Raw genomic sequence first — 22,649 nt, 5'->3', positions numbered from 1 at the left:
CTGAGGCCGCGAGTATGCGGGAACTTCCCTTGAGCATGAAGGAGAGTTACAGTGACCTCCTAGGACCATGTGTCCACCATGCTGCGAGTTTGAGTCGAACGCAAACTCTTCTAAACTCGCAAATTAGGTCCCCGCAGTGGGACAGGCCCTTTGTATTGCAGTTGAACAATGGGGACTATGGAGGCATGAGGGAGGAGCTGTCCAAAGTTGACTGGAAAGGGACTATTGCAGGGATGATGGTGGAACAACACTGGCAGGAATTTCTGGGAATAATCCAGAAGATGCATGATCATTTCATCCCAAAGGGGAAGAAAGATTCTAAGAGTAAGAGGCAACCGTGGCTGACAAGGGAAGTCAAGGACAGTATAAAACTAAAAGAGAAGACATATAACATAGCAAAGATGTGCGGGAAGCCAGAGGATTGGGAAAACTTTTAAGAACTGAAGGTAACTAAAAAGGCAATACGGGGAGAAAAGATGAAGTACGAAGATAAGCTAGCCAAGAGGATAGTAAAAGCTTCTTTAGGTATGTGAAGGGGAAAAGATAAGTTAAGATAAATGTAGGTCCCTTGAAGACAGAAACAGGTGAATTTATTATGGGGAACAAGGAAATGGCAGACGAGTTGAACAAGTACTTTGGTTCTGTCTTCACGAAGGAAGACACAAACAATCTCCCAGATGTACAAGGGGACAGAGGATCAAGGGTGACGGAATCTGAAAGAAATTCACATTAGTCAGGAAATGATGTTGCATAGACTGATGGGACTGAAGGCTGATAAATCCCCAGGGCCTGATGATCTGCATCCCAGGGTACTCAAGGAGGTGGCTCTAGAAATTGTTGACGCATTGGTGATCATATTCCAATGTTCTATAGATACGGGATCAGTTCCTGTGGATTGAAGGGTAGCTAGTCTTATCCCATTTTTTAAGAAAGGAGGGAGAGAGAAAGCAGGGAATTATAGACCAGTTAGCCTGACATCAGTGGTGGGGAAGATGCTGGAGTCAATTATTAAAGAAGTAATAGTGGCACATTTGGATAGCAGTAACAAGATCGGTGGGCAGGTGCTTGGCAGATGCAGTATAATGTGGATAAATATGAGGTTATCCACCTTGTTGTCAAGAACAAGAAGGCAGATTATTATCTGAATGGTGTCAGATAAGATCCCACAGGAGATTAGTGGGCACAATTAGAGCACATGGTATTGGGAGTAGAGTATTGACATGGATGGAAAATTGGTTGACAGACAGGAAACAAAGAGAAGGGATTAACGGGTCTCTTTCCGAAAGGCAGGCAGTGACTAGTGGGGTGCCGCAAGGCTCGGTGCTGGGACCGCAGCTATTTACAATATACATTAGATGAAGGAATGAAAAGTAAAATTTTTATCAAATTTGTAGATTGACCAAAGTGGTGGGAATGTGCTGTGAAGAGGATGCTATGAGGATGCAGAGTGACTTGGACAGGTTGGGCGAGTGGGCAGATGCGTGGCAGATGCAGTTTAATGTGAATAAATGTGAGGTTATCCACTTTGGAGGCAAGAACAGGAAGGCAGATTATTATCTGAATGGTGTCAGGTTAGGAAAAAGGGAAATTCAATGAGACCTGGTGTCCTAGTACATCAGTCACTGAAAGTAAACAAACAGGTACAGCAGGCAGTGAAGAAAGCTAACCTTGGCCTTCATAGATGAGTTGAGTATAGGAGCAAATAGGCAGTTGTACAGGGCCCTGGTGAGACCACACCTGGAGTATTGGGTGCAGCTTTGGTCTCCTAATTTGAGGAAGAATATTCTTGCTATTGAGGTTAATTCCCTGGATGGTAGACTGTCATATGATGAAAGAATGGAAAAGCTGGGCTTGTATTCACTGGAATTTAGAAGGATGAGAGGATATCTCATAGAAACATATAAAATTATTAACGGATTGGACATACTAGCTGCAGGAAACAGGTTCCCGATTTTGGGGAAGCCAAGAACCAGGGGCCACAGTTTAAGAATAAGGGGTAGGCCATTTAGAACTAAGATGAAGAAAAACTTTTTCACCCAGGGAGTTGTGAATTTGTAGAATTCTCTGCCTCAGAAGGCAATGGAGGCCGATTCACTGGATGCATTCAAAAGATAGTTAGGTAGAGCTCTTAGGGCTAGCGGAATCAAGGGATACGGGGAGAAGGCAGGAACGGGTTACTGATTATGGATGATCAGCCATGATCACATTGAATGGCAGTTCTGGCTCGAAGGGCTGAATGGCCTACTCCTGCACTTATTTTCTATGTATCTATGTATCTATACAACTAATTTTTTATCAATTATTTTTTACCAGTGAAGAGTGAGTTGCCTGAAGAATACCTGGAGCCATATCATAATTTGTTACAGTCCAGTGATTTGGAAGTGCAAAGAAAGACATCTCTCTCTCTGGTCAACCTCTTGGTGGAGGGTAATGGTGAGTCGGCCAGTTGAGGGATAAGATGTTTGTGCCTGTTAAAATTGCATTATATATATGCCTCTTAACTGATCTTGAAAGTTTTAAAAGCATTGGTTGGAAGCATTAGCAAGCTGTGCAATTTATTCTGCAAAAAAATAGACAACCTGATCTGCCAACAGTTTGTCTAGACTTTAATATCTAGGATGGAAAGACAGCCAGGAAAGAATATTCCCAGGAAAATTAACTGGTGAGTTAAAAGGTTTAGGGTAATGGGGCATTGGACGCATGAGAGGCAGAAGAGCAATCAAGCCAAGTGAGATCCATGGGAAAAAAAGATGGGTTTTTGTCACCATAACGGTAGGTGCCGTTAACGTTAACCTAACATTGAGATAACATCCTCAACAACCCCCTGTTCCTCTTGTCCCAATCTCTCAGTTCACTGTGGGGTACAATGGGTCTGTCATTCAGTCCATAAGACAGACTTGCTGCAAAAGCATTTATCAATGGGCAAACACAATGGGTACAAATTTGATTTAATACAGTTACAACGTTTAGAACTACTGGATCAGATCATTTACTACAGAATGAAGCCATTGAGCCCATCACAGCTGCGCAAATCTGAAAAGCTTAGCAGGGTTATCGCACCTTCTAACACCTAGGTCCACAGCACTGGTTCTGCAGTCAAGTATTTCCACATCCAAGTATTTATTAAATTTGACAAGGCCTTTACCACTCATTCAGGTAGTGAAATGCACTTTATTCCCCACTATGCAACAACCAGCAGAAGTGCATTACACTCATCATCCCAGTAATCATTCTACTGGCTAAATCTATGCCACTGGGCTTTTGACGCCACTGCTAAGAGATACCTCCTCTATTTAAGCCCATCAAAAATGTATACACCTCATTTAAGTCTTCACATTCTCCTGACTTCCAAAGAAAACAACCCCAGCCTATCCAATCTACTCTGCACACTCCTTCCGCTAAATGCATCTTTCTTGTAACGTGACCAACACTGTAAGGTGCACTCATATTGTAACCATCTCTGCAATAAGTTATTCCTTTCACCTTTTGACCACTCTACCAACATGTCCTTCCATTCTTAATGAATTGCAAAAATACACACTTTGGTTCTTCTACTTTCTCATCTGCCACACTCCTCAAATTTCTTATTTATTTCCTTGCCTTGTCAACAAGCATGAGAACTTATACTTCTTCACATTTTTCTGTCCAACTAACTAAAGCTAAAGTCTAAAGTTTTTCTGGCTCCTGCCAACCACACAGCTTGACATTCCGTCATCTAAAAACCTCTTTATTATGTTTCATACATTTTGATCTAAATCATTGATAAACAAGCCAAAGAACAGGGGACTGAATATTAACCCCAGTGAAAATCCACAGGAAGTGCCCTTCATAAAAACACCATCATCCATTATACTTTGCTAATGGAGCAGTTAGGAATAGAATTTGCTTCCTTCCCATGAATACAATTAGATTTTACTTTTTTTGACCTGCCTGGCATTTTTTTGAAAGACCTGGGTCTTGCTGAAATTCATATAGATTATATCAAACCCACTGTCTCATCAGCCCTCTTTGTTATCACCTCAGAAAGCTCAATTAGTCAGACATGATGTTACCAAATAAATCTCTTTTGACAGTTACTAAATTGCCTTAAATTACCTCAGAGAATTAAATCCAATAATCTGTTCACAAACAATATGAAATTAAATGACTTGTAATTACTTATCTTATATTTCCTCCTTTTTTAAACACGCTACCACAATGTGAGCTCCCAATTATCTGGAGCCATCCATTTCTGCAATAAGGGAGAAATACAAAATGGTAGTTAGACCTTCTGTCATTTCCTCCTTTGTTTTTTTTTAAACAGCATGGGATGCATTTAATCCAAGCCTAGTGATTTGTCCATTTTCAAAATGCCAAATCCCTAAAAACATTGTCTCTTACTGTGTTTATCCCATCGAATACTTCATACTTCTCTTTAACAAAACATCAACATCATCCCCCTCTTTTGTGAAGACAGCGGCAAAGTATACATTATGAATCTTGCCTGCATCCACTGCTTCCATGTATTCATAGGTTCATAAATTCATAAGGGATTGGAGCAGAATTAGGCGATTCGGCCCATGAAGACAACTCCACCTTTCAAACATGGCTGATCTATCTTTCTCTCTTAACTCCATTCCCCTGCCTTCTCCCCATAATCCCTGACACCTGTACTAATCAAGAATCTTATCTATCTCCGCCTTAAAACTATCCACAGACTTGGCCTCCACAACCTTCTGTGGCAAAGAATTCCACAAATTTACCACCCTCTGACTAAAGAAATTCCTCCCCATTTCTTTCCGAAAAGAAAATCCTTTAATCCTGAAGCTAACCTCTGGTCATGGACTCTACCACTAGTGGGGACATCCTTCTACGTCCACTCTATCCAGGCCTTTCAATATTCGCTAAGTTTCAGTTGTTAACCCACTCATTCCTGGATCATTCTCATAAACTGCCTCTGGATCCTCTCCAATTAGGGGCCCAAAATTGCTCCCAATACTCCAAATGCAGTCTGACCAGCACCTTATAGAGCCTTAGCATTACATCCCTGTTTTTGGTTTCTGGTCCTCTCAAAATAAATGCTAATATTGTGTTTGCCTTCCTTACTACCGATTTAACTTGCAAATTAACTTTTTGGGAATCCTGCACCATTACACCCAAGTCCCTTTGTACCTTCGATTTCTGAATAATTTTTTGTGGTCCTTCATAAGTCCTATTCTTTCCTCAGTTATTCTCTTGCTATTTATGATCCTTATGTACCCTCGGTGGGGGGGGGGGGGGGGGGGGGGTTGGTCTTCTTATTGCTGATTGTCCGCTATATCTTGATATGATATTATCGTTGTGTAAGCAATCGAAACAACCAACTGCAGCTGCTGATTAATACAGTAAGGGACACAAATTGCTGGAGTAACTCAGCACATCAGACAGCATCTCTGGAGAACATGGGGATATGTGACGTTTCTGGTTGAGACCTTTATCAGTCAGAGTATTGAGTCATGGACTCAATTGAGTCATGGGAGGTTATACCAATAACTCTTTTATTTTTAATCGATGGATAAAATCCTCTTGTCCTGAACAGCGGAGGGGGACTCTGAGTAAGATGGCCAAAAATCACAGCCGTAAGCGGCAGCGTTTTTTCTATAATCAATATACAGAACAACAGGAAGTGGTCAAGATCAGACTTTTAGTAATATAGATGTTCTGTTTTGGTCATTATGCTATAGGAAAGATGTTGTTAAGCTTGAAAGGGTTCAGAGAAAATGTACCAGGATGTTGCCAGGACTCGCAGGACTGAGTTATAGAGAGAGGTTGAAAATGCTGGGATTATATTCCTTGGAGTGCAGGAGGATGAGGGGTGATCTTATAGTGATGTACAAAATAATGAGAGGAATAGATCGGGTAGATGCACAGAATCTCTTGCCCAGAGTAGGGGAATCGCGGACCAGATGACATAAGTTCAAGGTGAAGGGGAAAGATTTAATGGGAACCTAATGGGTCATGTTTTTACACAAAGGGTGGCGGGTATATGGAACAAGCTGCCAGAGGAGGTAGTTGAGGCAGATACGATCGTTAAGAAACATTTGGACAGGTGCACGGGTAGGTTTGGAGGGATAACCTACCCGTGCAGGTGGGATGGGTAGATGGGGCATGTGGCCAGAGTGGGCAACTTGGGCCAAAGGGCCTGTTTCCTTGTTGTATGACTATGACTCTCTTGAGACCCTTCTTCAGTCTCTCGGTCTGGAACTGGGCCTGGAACTGGGCCTGGAATCCAGGTGAGATGACGGCCCTGGCCTGCTGGTGGCCGGGGGAGAGACGAGGATCGGCATAGCCAATGGTCCCAGCCCACAGGTGGCTGGAGTGCAGGTAAAGGTCGGTGGTGTTAGCAGCAACCTGGAAGCAGCCAAGGAAGCTGTGTGGGCCGGCGGTGGTAGCAGAAAATTTGGCGTGGATGTCCGAAGCAAGCCAGGTGTGGTGGAGGCAGCGGGGGCTGTGAGCGACCAGCCAGGCGGCGCGAGCTGGGCGTGGCGTCAGCAGCTGTCAGTAGGTCCATCGCTATAACCTACATATATTGCAGAGAGGTCCAATAAAACAAGGGTTTACAGTATTTGAAAGACATGTTTGTATTTTCTTTTATTTGTTAGTATTTTTCATTTTTTTTTTTGCCTTCCTAATTTCCCTTTTAATTTATCCCCTATATTTTTATACTCTTGTGTGGCATTGAACTTTTGATATCTGATGTAAGCTTCCTATATTTGTTTTATATTACGTGTAACCCAATGACTCTAGACTTAACAAAATACCTTTGTTTTTTTTGTTGAGACAAGAACCTCTTTCTTGTCAGCTTCCCACCGATTTGATCATGACTCACCTTTAGGTAATTGTGTTCCTGTCAATTTTCACTGAATCACCTCTTAGTACCTGCACAATTGGCCTTACTCCACCAGATGATTTCGTACTATTTTACCTTTATCCTTTTCCATAATTACGCTAAACCTAAGAACATTATGAACATAACTACAAAATACTCTCGAAAAAATTCCTTATCTCCATATCTTTCACGCTAATTGTTTGCGTAATAATATAATAATTATCTCCTCTCAGTTTTCAATATGTCAGAAATCTGCCTACAGGTTTGCTCTCTCGCTTGGATTATTTTGATTATACTCCCAGTATTATAGTTCAATGCATAAAGATTGTTTGATGATTCTTTTAATGTTCATCCCTATTCACTGCAATTTTTCCTCATGAAACTATATTTCAATCCCTCTCCTACTTTTTAATGAGCTCTTTCATCTTGTTTGAAAGTAATTAATGAAGAACAATAAGCTGCTGTTTCTGCTCCTTTAAGCCATGTTGCAGTATTTGCTAAGAAATGCGTATTAAACTTCCTGTGGCCATGTATGTGCCCTTAGCTAATCTGCCGTAACTACTGCAATCTTTTCCTCTGGTCTGGCAAGAATAACTTGATTTATTTTACAAATTTGATTTTGTCTTACTTGCAAACTCGTTGCTACTGATCTCCTGAATTCAAATTGCTTTCCATCTCCCATCAAGCAATTAAAAACATAAAAGCTCCAGGAAACTCCAATACAACCTGCCCCCACCTTTTCCAAGACACGAGCATACTGGGGTGGGGTCCCAGCTTGGTAAAGGCACAGTTCATCTGACCTGCAAAGAGATTACACCTTTTCCAGAACTTGTTCTAATGCCTCCAGTATCCACTGTAAATCTACTCGCAAATATCTTTTCAGCAGCATATTAGTCTTCACTGGACTCCTGCCCTGCCGTGGGGCATGGCACCAAGTACAATCCAGAGATTACTACCCTTTGAGGCAAATTTCCTAATATCTTTCCTAATTCTTTAAAATATGGCTGTCGGACCTCATCTCTTTTGCTACCTGTATCATTGGCTCTGTTCCAGACGCCAACCACCCAGAACCACTTCCTGTTCATGGAAGCACAATGGCACAGCTAATAGCACTGCTGCCTCGTAGCTCCAGCAACTCAGGTTCAATTCTGACCTCTGGTGTTGGATTTGTGGAGTTTATGTGGGTTACTTCCAGGTACTCTGGTTTCCTCCCACACCCCAGAATTGGTAGTTTAATTGGTTATGGTAAATTGCCCCTCATATAGGGTCATACAGGATGGAAACAGGTCCAACCTGCCCACAATGAGCAACATGTCCCATCTACACTAGTCCCTGTGTTTGTGTAGATGGGCCATGTTGGTCGGTGTGGGCACAACGTGTCTGTGTTTGCCCACAGCGACCAAACGATGCCTGGGTTTGGCCCATATCCCTCTAAACCTATCCTATCCATGTACTTTCCCAAATGTTTTTAAACTTTCTGATAGTACCTGCCTCAACTACCTCATCTGGTAGCTCGTTCCACTTACCCACTACCCTTTGTGTAAATAAAAGTTGTCTCTTAGATTCCTGTTAAATTCTCATCTCCCCCCCCCCCCCCTCCCCCCCCCCCCCCTCATCTTAAACCTATGTCATCCACTGATCCTTGCTTCCCTTACTCTGAGTAAATGTCAGTGCATCTACCCAATCTATTCCTCTCATGATCTAATACACCTCTATAAGATACCCCATCATCCTCCTGCGCTCCAAGGTAGATGAGTGGTAGATTTGGGGAGTTGTAATGTGGGGAGAATAAAATGGGAATAGTTGAAGCAATGCTTGGCGGTCAGTATGAATTCACTGAGCCATGAGGCCTGTTTCTGTTCTATATAAATCTAATATTCTGCAGCTGTTGTGATATCCTTGATCATGTGAGCACGGAGGCAGCATAGTATCCTGGAACCACCTTTGCAGTTCCACCTGCCTGCTGCTCCTAACTTAGTCAAACATAAGGGTTAACCTTGTCAAACATAAGGGTTAGCACTACACGCTACGAATCCCAGCTGTGGAGACACTGGTATCGTTGTCTCGTTGTAGGACATTGATCATTCTTTTAATCTGGATTCTTTACTTATGTATTGTGTTTTTAAAAGATATATAATTTATGATGCTTTTATAAGTGATATACTAAGATTTTATATGTACTTAATGATATTTTTTAATATGCAATGCATTTTTTAATGTAATGTTGCCCCTTGTCTGGACCTCGAGTCCATAATAAAGTATATTATTATTATTATTATAAAATCCTAATCTATTACTCGTTTGATCTCTCTCGGCCCTCTCTATTTAAAATGAGCTGTGATGCTGTGTTTTGGCTCTGACAGAACTCCCCAGGGAATCTTCACCCCTGCGAGTGTCCTGTTTGGAGGGCAAGATGCCCTCAAGAATCTCGTGAGCTACCTGCCTGTTCTTTCATGTCTTGTCAGTCACCCTGTGCTCCCTTAATTTCTGTCTAAACTTTCCACCATTTGAAAGATATTGATATGAAACTGAGCATCAAGGTTGGGGCAGCTTGCACCAGGCTTGGGACCATTTAAAATAGAGGAAATCCTGGTCAAAAGGCTCAAACTATGTCATTTATATTGGGTGTAAATATGGATTTATTTTTTTTAAGTTGCGAGAGAGCAGTTCTTTTGTTCTGGAACCAACAGTGCAAACAGTTCACACAAGGGCCAGGCTCGGCATTCTGGCTTCACATTTTTTTTTTTCCCTCTGCATTGTTGCGAGAAATTGAGTTTTATTGGCAGCCGCCAAAAGAAAAGCAGCTGCATTATCTGCAGTCAGTGTGACTTCCTATATTTCAGAGCTCAGGTGACAAGGGCTCAGCTGGCAGTGTTTCTAAATAGATTGTGTGTCCTCCTAACATTACTTGTTTTTGTTTCATGCAAAAAAAATGGGCACGGTCCTGCATTTAATCTCTAGTGTTAGTGTTTAAGTCATTTCGTTAACTACAGTTGATTACCAAATGCATGCTAAATTTCATTTTTACTTTAAGTACGGGTTTATAGTAATAATACCTGAAATACTTTCCTGTCCCTCGTCAACACCAGTCGATGTTTGAGAGCCCATTCTCATTATGAGAAGATAGCGTAGTCAGGGGATATGGGGAGAAGGCAGGATGGGGTACTGATTGGGGATGATCAGCCATGATCACATTGAATGGTGATGCAGGCTCGAAGGGCTGAAGGGCCGAATGGCCTACTCCTGCACCCATTGTCTATTGAATCTGGTTACCTCCCTACACCTGTTGTTTTTCTCCACCTTTTTTCTTAAGTGAACAAAGAGACAGTGGTGCAGATTGGGCTGTTGGAACCTATACTGGAACTGCTTGGTTCTGGAGATGCCACTGTACAGTGCAACTCTTGTGCAAGCATCGCATCTTTGGCCACCTCAGGTAGGTTTACTAAAAATACTCAACCAAATAGAGGGCACTTTTCTATATGATTCAGTAATAAGCATGCCAGAATTGCTAAAGAGAAAAAGATAGTAGGTGCCCAAAGTTTTGTGTTAGGACTGCTGAAAGAAAAGATGCCCCTCGGCAGATAGAGTAAGTAAGTTGGAAAGCTAACATAATGTCATTGTTTGTTGCTGGAAGAATTAAATACAAAAGTAGAGTGGTTATGCTTCAGTTACAGGGGGCAATCACTTCAGATGTGGTTGCATTAATGCCCCTTATAACTTGTTCTTCCTCATGTGCCTATCAACCGCCCCAATTCCATGTGCCTCTACTAGCGGTGATTTACATTCACCAATTAACCCTGCAGCACACCTTTAGGACATGAGAGGGATTTGGAGAACACAACGTGCTCTCACGCACACGTGAACACCATCCAGACAGTATAGAAGGTCACGATTGAGCCCTCGGTACAGGTGTTCTGCTGATTTACATGCTGACCTTTAGAATTCTCTTCCTCAAAGGGCAATGGACACAGATTATTTCAATAATCTTAAACCAGAGGTACATAGATTCTACATATGAAAGGGGTAAAACGTTATTCAGGTTATAGAGGAATGTGTAGTAGATACAATTAGATTAACTACAATTATCCTAATAATAACTATCCTATCACCATCTACTATCTACTGTACCTCATTGGAGATCCTTGCACTATCTTTAATTGGACCTTACTGGACTTTATCTAGCACTAACGTTATTCCCTTTATCATGTATCTGTACACTGTGGGTAGCTGGATTATAATCATGAAAAGTATTTCCGCTGACTGCATAGCATGCAACAAAAATGCTTTTCACTGTACCTGTACGTGACAATAAGCTAAACTAAACTCATCTGATAAAATGGTGGAGACCACCTCCAGGGTCTAGTGGTGCTCTTCCTCTCCTAATTTGTATGTTCATTTGTTATTGTGCATACCATATGTTCTTGTATCCTGACAGAACAGCAAAATGCCAAGTTTGTTTGAATACTTGTAGAAACAAGGAACTGCAGATGCTGGTATACAAAAAAAGCCATAAAATGCTGGAGTAACTCAGCGGGTCAGGCAGCATCCCTGGAGAACACGGATAGGTGACTTTTTGTGTCGGTCTGATCAGTCTAAAGAAGGGTCTCAACACAAAATGTCACCTATACATTTTCCCCAGGGATGCTGCCTGACCCGCTAAGTTACCCCAGCACCTGTGTCGCTGTTTGAATATTTGTAGTTTATAAAATGTCTCTGGTACATTTCAACCATTGGAGCCCACTGAGACCATAACACAATTCTGTTCTAATTTCTCCACTGTTCAGATACCATAAATATATACTAAAATTCTTTGTAATCCTTCCTATATAACTTCATTGGCCCAAATATTTAGATTTTGGATGAACTAACAACTTAACTATGTAAATATATACCAAATGTACATTCACAAAATGGAACCATAATGGCATCTGTCACTATCCTAGGGGCTGTGGAGTAATATGGTTTGTCAATATTATAATTTCAGTTTTTAATTATCATTTTCATTTGTATGGAAATTTAGCAAGACCCAAGGTGTTGTTTTAGTACAGAATGTTGATAGTTGGTTTGAATATTGATTCAGCGCTATTCCCATTACCAAGCTACTTCCTGTGCATACAATATCAAAGGATTCAAAGGACTTTTGTAACATGTACCAATTAAGGTACAGTAATATGTGAATTACCATATAGCCATATGAAAAAAAAAGCAACAAGACACACAATTAACAAAAGTTAATAAAACATAATAAAACATAAACATCCACCACAGCGGATTCCCTACATTCCTCACTGCAAAGGAAAAGTCCAATCTGCTGCCTCGTATACTCCCGCGATCGGGGCAGTCGAATACTCCATCGGGGTGATCGAAACTCCCATGTCGGGGTGGTCGAAACTCCTGCGGCTTGGAGTCCCCGAAGTCGGTCTCTGACCAGAGACCACGGGCTCTGTGATGTTAAAGTCCACAAGCTCCCCAAGGTAGGAGCTCCGAGGTCGATATCTGGCAAAGGGATCACGGGCTCCGTGATGGTAGTCCACAGGTCCCGCGGTGGAGCTCCCGTCGATCCCCAGCAAAGGCCACCTACTCCTCGATGTTAGGTCGCAGTGCGGACGGAGATACAATACGGGAAAAAATCGCATCTCTGTCGAGGTAAGAGCTTAGAAAAAGTTTCCCCCAACTCCCTCCCCCACCCTACACATAAAACAAACTAAAGAAAACTAAAAACATACACTTAACACAAACTATTAAACTCAAAGGAAAGGAAGGACAGACAGACTGTTGGCGAGGCAACCATTGCTGGCGCCATCATCATTCATTCAATTTATAAATTAAATAAGAGCCCTCACTTTGAAATTTTTTGCAATGCTTCATGTTAAAATGTTAACACTTCATGTCCATTGACTCTTGACTAGATTTTTTATTAGATATTTTACTGACTTCACTCTTTGCTGTTTACCTGCCAGCATTCAACAGGGAAGTTATTGCCTCTGAAGGGGGAATTAATCCTCTGCTGGTTCTTGCAAAGTCATATGATCCTCGAGTGCAACAGAATGCAGTGGGCGCCATCCTCAACCTTTCAAGATCAGGTAAACAGAATGACAAGATAGACACAAAATGCTGGAGTAACAGCGGGACAGGCAGCATCTCTGGAAAGAAGGAATAGGTGACGTTTCGGATTGAGACCCTTCTTCAGACTGATCAACAAAATGACAAGCCTTGCACTAACATTGCAAGTTATTGTATTCACCCTTGTGATACAGAAAGTGCCAATTTTTATCAGAATGTTTGATCTGTCTGCTGAACCTTAGCCCATAAAAAGAAAACATAAGTAACTCATCAGCTAGTAGGTCACCGTGACTACTTTCCAGCTTCTGCCTTTTGTCATTTCTTTGTTCAATAAAAATACTCCCGTCACAGATTGAAAGCTCCCAATGTAATTCACAGAATCTAATCAAAATAAAAATTGACATTGAGCAAAGGTTGAAATAAGGAAAGAGGTGATTAAAAGTTTTCATGCAGCTTTTAAGCAGGATTTTATATTAGGAAGGTAGACAAAAATGCTGGAGAAACTCAGCGGGTGAGGCAGCATCTATGGTGTGAAGGAAATAGGCAACGTTTCGGGTCGAAACCCTTCTTCAGAATTTTATATTAGGAACTCCAGAACTCAGGGATGTGTACAATGGCATGCCCTTGATACCAGGCAATGGTTAAGCATGTAAAGAATGCATGAATATGTATTTATATGTCCAAAATATGTATGTTGGATGTGCTTTACAAAAGGTGACAAGTTTAGAATTCTTACACACCCCTTTGCCAAAACTTCTGCCCTAAGGGGCTGAGGCACACCCTCAAATGGATGGGTAAACAGGGCGAGCTATGCTCAAGAACATGAAGTTGGAGAAATACAGAGCTCTCTGGGATTTGTCCTGCAAGAGTAGATAACAGAGTTGAGTGAGTATAAAATCATGACAGGAATTGATCGGGTAGATGCACAGAGTCTCTTACCGAGAGTAGGGGAATCGAGGAATTTAATTGGAATCTGAGGAATAACTTTTTCACAGAAAGGGTGGTGGGTGTATGGAACAAGCTACCAGAGGCAGTAGTTGAGTCTGGGACTATCCCAATGTTTAAGAAACAGTTGGAAAGGTACAGGGATAGAACAAGTTTGGAGGGATATGGACCAAACACGAGGTGGGACTAATGTAGCTGGGACATGTGGGCAAGTTGGGCCGAAGGGCCTGTTTCCACACTGTATCACTGTATGACTCTATGAGTGCTGCTATAGCGAGACTTGAGTACAGAGCCAGAGTGCCACTTTAGATCAAAAGACAAAATATGATGGATAAATGGTGCACATTAGAACATGGACAGGCACACTTTAGATGAGCTGAAGTTTAAGATATGACCCAGAGGGGGAGACCAGCCAAGAATGTATTGGAATCGTTGTGTCTCCTCTACAAAGACATAGTAAAGGACTTGTATCATGGATAAACCAACATAGCGGGGAATAAAGTAGTAGGGACGTTACATGAAAGAGGGGAAAAGTAGTCAGAATAATCAGAGCATGATTAGACCCAGGGAATCAAGGTGTTTGGAGATTGGTCAGGAAAGTGGATAGGATCGAAGACTAGCTTTGATCTTATTGAATAGCAGAACAGATTTTGGGGCCTCGCAGAGAGTGGTGAATCTCTGGAACTCTCTGCCACAGAGGGTAGTTGAGGCCACTTCATTGGCTATATTTAAGAGGGAGTTAGATGTGGCCCTTGTTGCTAAGGGGATCAGGGGGTATGGAGAGAAGGCAGGTACGGGATACTGAGTTGGATGATCAGCCATGATCATATTGAATGGCGGTGCAGGCTCGAAGGGCCGAATGGCCTACTCCTGCACCTAATTTTCTATGTTTCTATGTCTTGCTCTTACAGTGGCTTACAAAAGTTTTCATACCCCTTGAACTTTTCCACATTTTGTCACGTTACAACCACAAACGTAAATGTATTTTATTGGGATTTTATGTGATAGACCAACACAAAGTGGTGCATAATTGTGAAGTGGAAGGAAAATGATACATGGTTTTCAAATTTTTTTTACAAATAAAAAACTGAAAAGCGTGGCGTGCAAAAGTATTTAGCCCCCCTGAGTCAATACTTTGTAGAACCACCTTTCGCTGCAATTACAGCTGCAAGTCTTTTGGGGTATGTCTCTACCAGCTTTGCACATCTAGAGACTGACATTTTTGCCCATTCTTCTTTGCAAAATAGCTCAAGCTCAGTCAGATTGGATGGAGAGCGTCTGTGAACAGCAATTTTCAAGTCTTGCCAGAAATTCTCAATTGGATTTAGGTCTGGACTTTGACTGGGCCATTCTAACACATGAATATGCTTTGATCTAAACCATTCTATTGTAGCTCTGGCTGTATGTTTAGGGTCGTTGTCCTGCTGGAAGGTGAACCTCCGCCCCAGTCTCAAGTCTTTTGCAGACTCTAACAGGTTTTTTTCCAAGATTGCCCTGTATTTGGCTCCATCCATCTTCCCATCAACTCTGACCAGCTTCCCTGTCCCTGCTGAAGAAAAGCATCCCCACAGCATGATGCTGCCACCACCATGTTTCACAGTGGGGATGGTGTGTTCAGGGTGATGTGCAGTGTTAGTTTTCCGCCACACATAGCGTTTTGTATTTAGGCCAAAAACTTCAATTTTGGTCTCATCTGACCAGAGCACCTTCCTCCACATGTTTGCTGTGTCCCCTACATGGCTTGTGGCAAACTGCAAATGGGACTTCTTATGGCTTTTTTTCAACAATGGCTTTCTTCTTGCCACACTTCCATAAAGGCCCGATTTGTGGAGTGCACGACTAATAGTTGTCCTGTGGACAGATTCTCCCACCTCAGCTGTGTATCTCTGCAGCTCCTCCAGAGTTACCATGGGCCTCTTGGCTGCTTCTCTGATCAATGCTCTCCTTGCTCGGCCTGTCAGTTTAGGTGGACGGCCATGTCTTGGTAGGTTTGCAGTTGTGCCATACTCTTTCCATTTTCGGATGATGGATTGAACAGTGCTCCGTGAGATGTTCAAAGCTTGGGATATTTTTTTATAACCTAACCCTGCTTTAAACCTCTCCACAACTTTATCCCTGACCTGTCTGGTGTGTTCCTTGGGCTTCATGATGCTGTTTGTTCACTAATGTTCTCTAGCAAACCTCTGAGGCCTTCACAGAATAGCTGTATTTATTCTGAGATTACACACAAGTGTACTATTTACTAATTAGGTGACTTCTGAAGGCAATTGGTTGAACTGGATTTTATTTAGGGGTATCAGAGGAAAGGGGGCTGAATACTTTTGCACGCCACACTTTTCAGTTTTTTATTTGTAAAAAATTTTGAAAACCATGTATCATTTTCCTTCTCGTCACAATTATGCGCCACTTTGTGTTGGTCTATCACATAAAATCCCAATGAAATACATTTACGTTTGTGGTTGTAACGTGACAAAATGTGGAAAAGTTCAAGGGGTATGAATACTTTTGCAAGCCACTGTATATGTTCTTAAATTTAATTCAAGATTAAATAGAACATTGAGTTTCAAACTGTTACTGGTGGGAGTTGAGGGAGGATGGGATATTTGTGATAGGGAAGAAGATAATGGCTTCAATCTTTTGTTTAGAGAAAAGGAATTACTCATGACTGAATTTTAAAGAAATTGTCAAATGTTCATTCCTAGTAGCTGTAAATAAATTCAACTTTTATTTTATAGAAAAGATTCAACATTTGCTCTGCAAAGAAAAGGCTCTCCCTGTCTTGATCCTTCATTTACAATCTCCTGACTCAGAGGTCCAGGTAAATAATCAATGACGATCTTATTCTACACCTAAGCACCAAATAAGAGCAAAGATACAATAATGGAGTTCATAATAAAATATATATATCTTTTTAATCTTCCACTCGTTGTGGAAGGTTAGATTATTGAAACAATTTCCCATAATAGGCTATTGCTAATAGCATCACAAGCGTTTGATTATTTAAATGGGGGATCAGTCATTTACAGTGATGCTGGATGTTCATAGACATCACTCATTGCTGCCCTGTTGCTGGCTAAAAAAAATATCTCTATTATCAAACCATGCTGCATTTGCTGTTCTTGGAATGGGTTAGAAACTGATATCAATTCTGCTGGATTCCATGATAAGATTTTAGTATGTCCCAGGAATATCCCCTAGCATCTTTAATGGCCCTGTCCCACGATGCGAGTTCATTCAAGAGCTCTCCCGAGTTTATTAAAAAAAAACTTGTGGTAAACACGGAGAATGAACGTAGTGGGTACGTCGGAGCTCGGGGACGTCTCTTAGCGGCTCATAATGCTAACAACAGGTACTCGGGAAGACTTGGGAAGACTCATATTAGATTAGGTTTACTAAGGAAAGTGAGCTTACCTCTCTTACTTGGTCTGGATACTAGATCACACAAAATCTTTATGTGATATTTACCACAGACAGCTGTGGAGGCCAAGTCAATGGATATTTTTAAAGTGGAGATAGACAGATTCTTGATTAGTAAGGGTGTCAGGGGTTATGGGGAGAAAGCAGGAGAATGTGGTTGAGAGGGAAAGATAGATCAGCCATGATTGAATGGCGGGAATAGACTTAATGGGCCAAATGGCCTAATGCTGCTCTGAGAACTTATGAACTTAGATACACATCAGATCAGTTGACTCTCAATTGTCTGAAATAACCTAACAAGTAATCTGCTTCAAAAAATCTGTTCAATACAAACCTGAACTGGTTCCCTCTTACCTGTCACCTTCTATTTTCTAGTGGTCTCTGATAACTAGTGAGTTTATTTGTTTGCATTTCTTTGATTCAGTTCTCCAGTACACGTTATATAGCATTGACACGAGTAATGTGAAATTTGAGTCAATTATTGGGATTTTCTTGGAGGTTATGATGACTTTACCATTAAACTGCAATCTGTTGGAGCCATTAACAGAGGCACCAGGAAATTAAATTGAATTTTGAATGTTTTTTTTGAAAAGTTTAATTGCACAAAATCAGCAGTCTCTCCAGATTTGATTCAGTTACGTGTCACTCACAGCTTGAAAATCCCCAGTTCCTTCTTTATAGAGTCATAGAGCGATACGGTGTGGAAACAGGCCCTTTGGCCCAACTTGCCCACACCGGCCAACATGTCCCAGCTACACTAGTCCCATCTGCCTGAGTTTGGCCAATATCCCTCCAAACTTGTCCTTTCCATGTAAATCCTGTTGTTTATCAAATCTCTTTTGTCACTTCATCAACTATTTAATATGCCAGTTGCCAAATAAGCCAAAATTGTCAGTGTTCCTTACCATTACAATGAAATGTATAAAGGAGACATTTTGCTTTAAGCGTTTGTGTGATTTTCATGTATTAGGAAACATGAGAACCCCAACCTGCATGTTCTACACAGACTGTTGTCTATTTGACAGCCTGTGGCAATGGGATCCATGTGCTGATCCATAGGAAATGGGCTACTACTGTGGTATGCCATGACTGAAGCTATCATCTGGAGAACATCACAAGGGGCTGTGCACATCAAACATGTTTGTTTGTTTGTATGTGTATATGCCTATATACTGTATATACACACACACATATATATGCATGTAATATATATATTTGTGCAATGTATATGTGTACATATGCATATATATGTGTACATGCACATGCACTGAACGTGTTTTTCTTGTTTATTATATTGTTTACAGAGTACTATGTTTAGATATTCTGTGGTGCTGCTGCAAGTAACAATTTCATTGCTCTGTCTGGCACATATGACACTTTTGACTCTTGAGTATTTAAACTCCACCCTTTGCAGGAATTGTAAATGCAGTGTATGGAACCAGTCGCTTGTTTGAGTACAACTTGTCCGCTATACATACTTTCTACAACAATAGTTTGAACAGGAATCGCATCTGTCAGGCACCTATATGTGCGTAGTAGGTATATTCACCCCGTTTAATTAGGCTTCATAGTTTTCTCTTTATATTACTTCTCAATGTTTCATGATCAACTGAAAGGAATAGCAAGCTCTTTCTATATTTATGTCATTGGCAAGTAGTGAATTAGATATACCAGATACCATATCATAATCATAAAAATAATCATAATCATACTTTATTAGCCAAGATGTTTTGCAACATATGAAGAATTTGATTTGCCATACAGCCATACCAATAACAAGCAACAAGCCACACAAAATACATTTTAACATGAACATCCACCACAGTGACTCCTCCACATTCCTCACTGGAAGGCAAAAAAGGTAAATCTCTTCCTTTCTTTGTTCTCCCGCGGTCATGGGCCTCGAGCCTTCCGTTGCCGGTACGATCTTGGCCGGCAGTCAAGCCCTCCACGTCGGGGCGATCAAGCTCCCGCATCGGGGGATCTCAGCTCCTCGTGCCGGCTGATCGGACCCCGGGTCGAGGCTGGCCGTACCTCCTGTGACTTTGGAGCTTCCCGACATCAGTCTCCACCCGAGACTGCAAGCTCCTCAATGTTGAAATCCGCAGGCCGCGGTTGGAGCGTCGGTCCCAGGCAAGGGATCGTAGGCTCCGATGGTAAGTCCACGGCCTCGCGGTGGGGCTCAAAGTCAGTCTCGAGCAAGGTCTCCAGCTCCATGATGTTAGGCCGCAGAGCAACCGGAGATACAATCCGGAAAATAATCGCATCTCCGGCAAGGTAAGAGATTGAAAAAAAGTCTCCCCCGAACCCCTCCCCCATCTCTCCACATCCCACATAAAACAAACCAGAGAACATTAACACATACTTTTAAAAATGCACTATAAATAACAAAAAAGTAAAGACAGACAGACCGGTGGCGAGGCTGCCATCGCTGACGGTGCCACCTGGTGGAATTATTCAATATGGTGAAATTAGTGTGGTACTATTCTTATCACATATTCTTTTCACTCAAAGTATTACAGTTGTGCTGCATTGAGCAACATAGCAACCAACCCACATCACCATCAATCCATGCTTCAAATAGGGGATGGCATTCTTCTCAAGATGCTACTGTCTCTCATGTCTTCCTCAGTGGAAAAGGTAAGCTGTTTTTTTCAATCCATTGCTTCATGATTGCAAAACATAAAATAAAATAAATCACAAGCTATTGCACATCTTTTAGTACGTCTGGAGAAAAATATTTCAAAAATAATATATATCCAAGCCATGTGAGGAGATATAAGTGGAGAAGGTGAAGGGCTTGATTAAAAGAGTGAGGTTTAAGGACTAGAGTCCTTAGAATAAAAAAGTGCTCTCATGTTTTTACAGCACTATCCTGATTCATCAACAATTAATCGACTCGAGCATTTGTAATCACTTTGTTATTTCCCACAGGTTTGCTGTCAAGCATGCTACTGCCTCAGGAACTTGTCTCTAAATAGTAGGTGGTCAATTTTACATTCAACATAAATCATTATATTTTAACTTCTATAAATCAAATCGTAGGAATATTTTTACACTTAATTTTTTCAGCGCATATCCTGATTGAATCCGGTGTCCCAATTGCATAAGGAAGGATAGTTGTACAGTCTTTAAATTGATTTCGAATCAGTTAATTACATATTTCCTGCAAATGAAAGCTTGTGAGAAAACTTAGTTGAAGCAATTAAGAGATTGAAATTTGATTGTCAATGTTAGAAAGAGATAAACAATAGACAAAAGATGCAGGAGTAGGCCATTCGGCCCTTCGAGCCAGCACCACCATTCAATGTGATCATGGCTGATCATCCACATTCAGTTCCTGCCTTCTCGCCATATTCCCTGACTCTGCTATTTTTAAGAGCCCTATCTAGCTCTCTCTTGAAAGTATCCAGAGAACCGACCTTCACCACCCTCTGAGGCAGAGAATTCCACAGACTCACAACTCTCTGTGTGAAAAAGTGTTTCCTCATCTCCGTTCTAAATAGCTTACCCCTTATTCTGAAACTGTGGCCCCTGGTTCTGGACTCCCCAACATCGGGAACATGTTTCTTGCCTCTAGCGTGTCCAGACTCTTAATAATCTTATATGTTTCAATAAGATTCCCTCTCAGCCTTCTAAATTCCAGGATATACAAGCCCAGTCGCTCCATTCTCTCAGCATGACAGTCCCGCCATCCCGAGAATAAACATGAGTATGATATTTTCAAATAATAGACAAAAGACAATAGGTGCAGGAGCACGCCATTCGGCCCTTCGAGTCATCACCGCCATTCAATGTGATCATGGCTGATTATCCCCAATCAGTACCCCATTCTTGCCTTCTCCCCACATCCCGACTCAGCTATTTTTAAGAGCCCTATCTAGCTCTCTCTTGAAAGCATCCAGAGAACCTGCCTCCACCGCCCTCTGAGGCAGAGAATTCCACAGACTCAATACTCTCTAAGTGGGAGGATGATGCAAATATGAAGTGAGGTAGGGGAGACGAGGATGAAGGTGGAGATAGCTGTTGGAAGGTGACAAGCAGGAACATAAAAGTTGCCAATATGAGAATCTGCTAAGGAAGGTGAATATGGGAGCCATTAGGGATGAGGTTAAGAACAAATGGGACCAGAACCAAATGAAGGAGGAGGGAGGGTTGGGGGGGATATGCCGGTGGGCTAAATGTGTGTGATGTGGATGGGTGGAGAGCACTGTGGCTGATAAATGATGTTCTAGTTGCAGGGCCTTTGACCTGAAATGTTAACTCTCTCTCCATTTCTACACATGCTGTCTGACCTATTGCTTTTTTCCAACAATTTTCAAATCTTATTTTATTTATTGATTCACCCCACTATGAAAAGGAAACATTTTCATCCGAGAAAAGCTTTTTAAATTTTCCTGTCCATTTTCTCCTGTAGGGCTTGTATCAAAAAAATATATTCTACTGGTAGCGATATCTCGTCAATATCATATCCTGGTAGATATTCTTACTGAAGATTGGTTGATTGTAGTGCACAAGACAAGCCCTGATAATTTTCATACATTATCAATATGTCCTCTGGCTAACACCATCATCTAAAGTAAATGAATGTGGATTGGAATTTTCCCATTTCCAACTAGTTGAATTAGGCTAACTCAGGCCAGGTTAGAGATCAAGCTACGTACTTTCATGGAGTGTGTGGACCCAACCAATGATCATAGGTAACATCTTAGCAGATTCAAATTCAGAATTAATTCAGATTAGTATGAGTGACAGGGGTTATGGGGAGAAGGCAGGGGAATGGGGTTGGGAGGGAGAGATAGATCAGCCATGATTGAATGGCGGAGAAGATGGGCCGAATGGCCTAATTCTGCTCCTATCACTTACTAATATAATTGATGATCCTTTTCCTCACGACAGAAAACATTCAAGCGGACATTGTGACTATGAACTGCTTGGCTCAACTGCATGATTTGCTGAAATTCCCCAGTGTCAATGTAAATGAAGCAGCCCTGACCTTACTCAGAACTCTGGCAGACAACCACTCCAACATGGTAGGAAACACTTACTTTTGAAGACTTTCAACAGATTCATGGAGTATAATTATCAATCATTTCTTTCATGTTAGGTGTCAACAAAAAATATCTTATGACTACTATTATTAATCTTTAGAAGCATTTCATTTGGACTGCTAGAAATGGGAGAATTACCAGAGGCAATAAAAAATAACATTTCTGGATTAATGTTGTGGATGAGCAGGTATTCTTTGTCCAAGCTGAAGAGTAACCTCCTTTTTCTACTGAAAGTTCACATAAGATTTAACAACCTCAAGTTGAGTAGACAGAGCCCAAAATCATCCATGATTGTGAGCTAATCACGCTTGGAAAACTCTTAAACC

General features: G+C 41.4%; 1 protein-coding gene across 3 annotated transcripts in view; it reads left to right on the top strand.

Moving 5' to 3' along the window:
* Window positions 1-22,649, top strand: part of LOC129697417 (uncharacterized) — a 42,824-nt gene that overhangs the window by 8,027 nt on the left and 12,148 nt on the right. For all 3 annotated transcript variants that reach the window (XM_055635937.1, XM_055635938.1, XM_055635936.1), the window contains exons 3-9: window positions 2,314-2,433; window positions 10,161-10,280; window positions 12,808-12,930; window positions 16,591-16,673; window positions 19,787-19,912; window positions 20,207-20,252; window positions 22,172-22,305. In XM_055635937.1, coding sequence (XP_055491912.1) covers window positions 2,314-2,433; window positions 10,161-10,280; window positions 12,808-12,930; window positions 16,591-16,673; window positions 19,787-19,912; window positions 20,207-20,252; window positions 22,172-22,305 — 752 coding nt within the window. The remainder of the gene's footprint in view (window positions 1-2,313; window positions 2,434-10,160; window positions 10,281-12,807; window positions 12,931-16,590; window positions 16,674-19,786; window positions 19,913-20,206; window positions 20,253-22,171; window positions 22,306-22,649) is intronic.

Source organism: Leucoraja erinacea, chromosome 5 (genome assembly GCF_028641065.1).
Source record: "Leucoraja erinacea ecotype New England chromosome 5, Leri_hhj_1, whole genome shotgun sequence".
Lineage (NCBI taxonomy): Eukaryota > Metazoa > Chordata > Chondrichthyes > Rajiformes > Rajidae > Leucoraja > Leucoraja erinaceus.
Note: the sequence above shows the minus strand (reverse complement) of the source record. Positions and strands in the feature narration are given on the sequence as shown.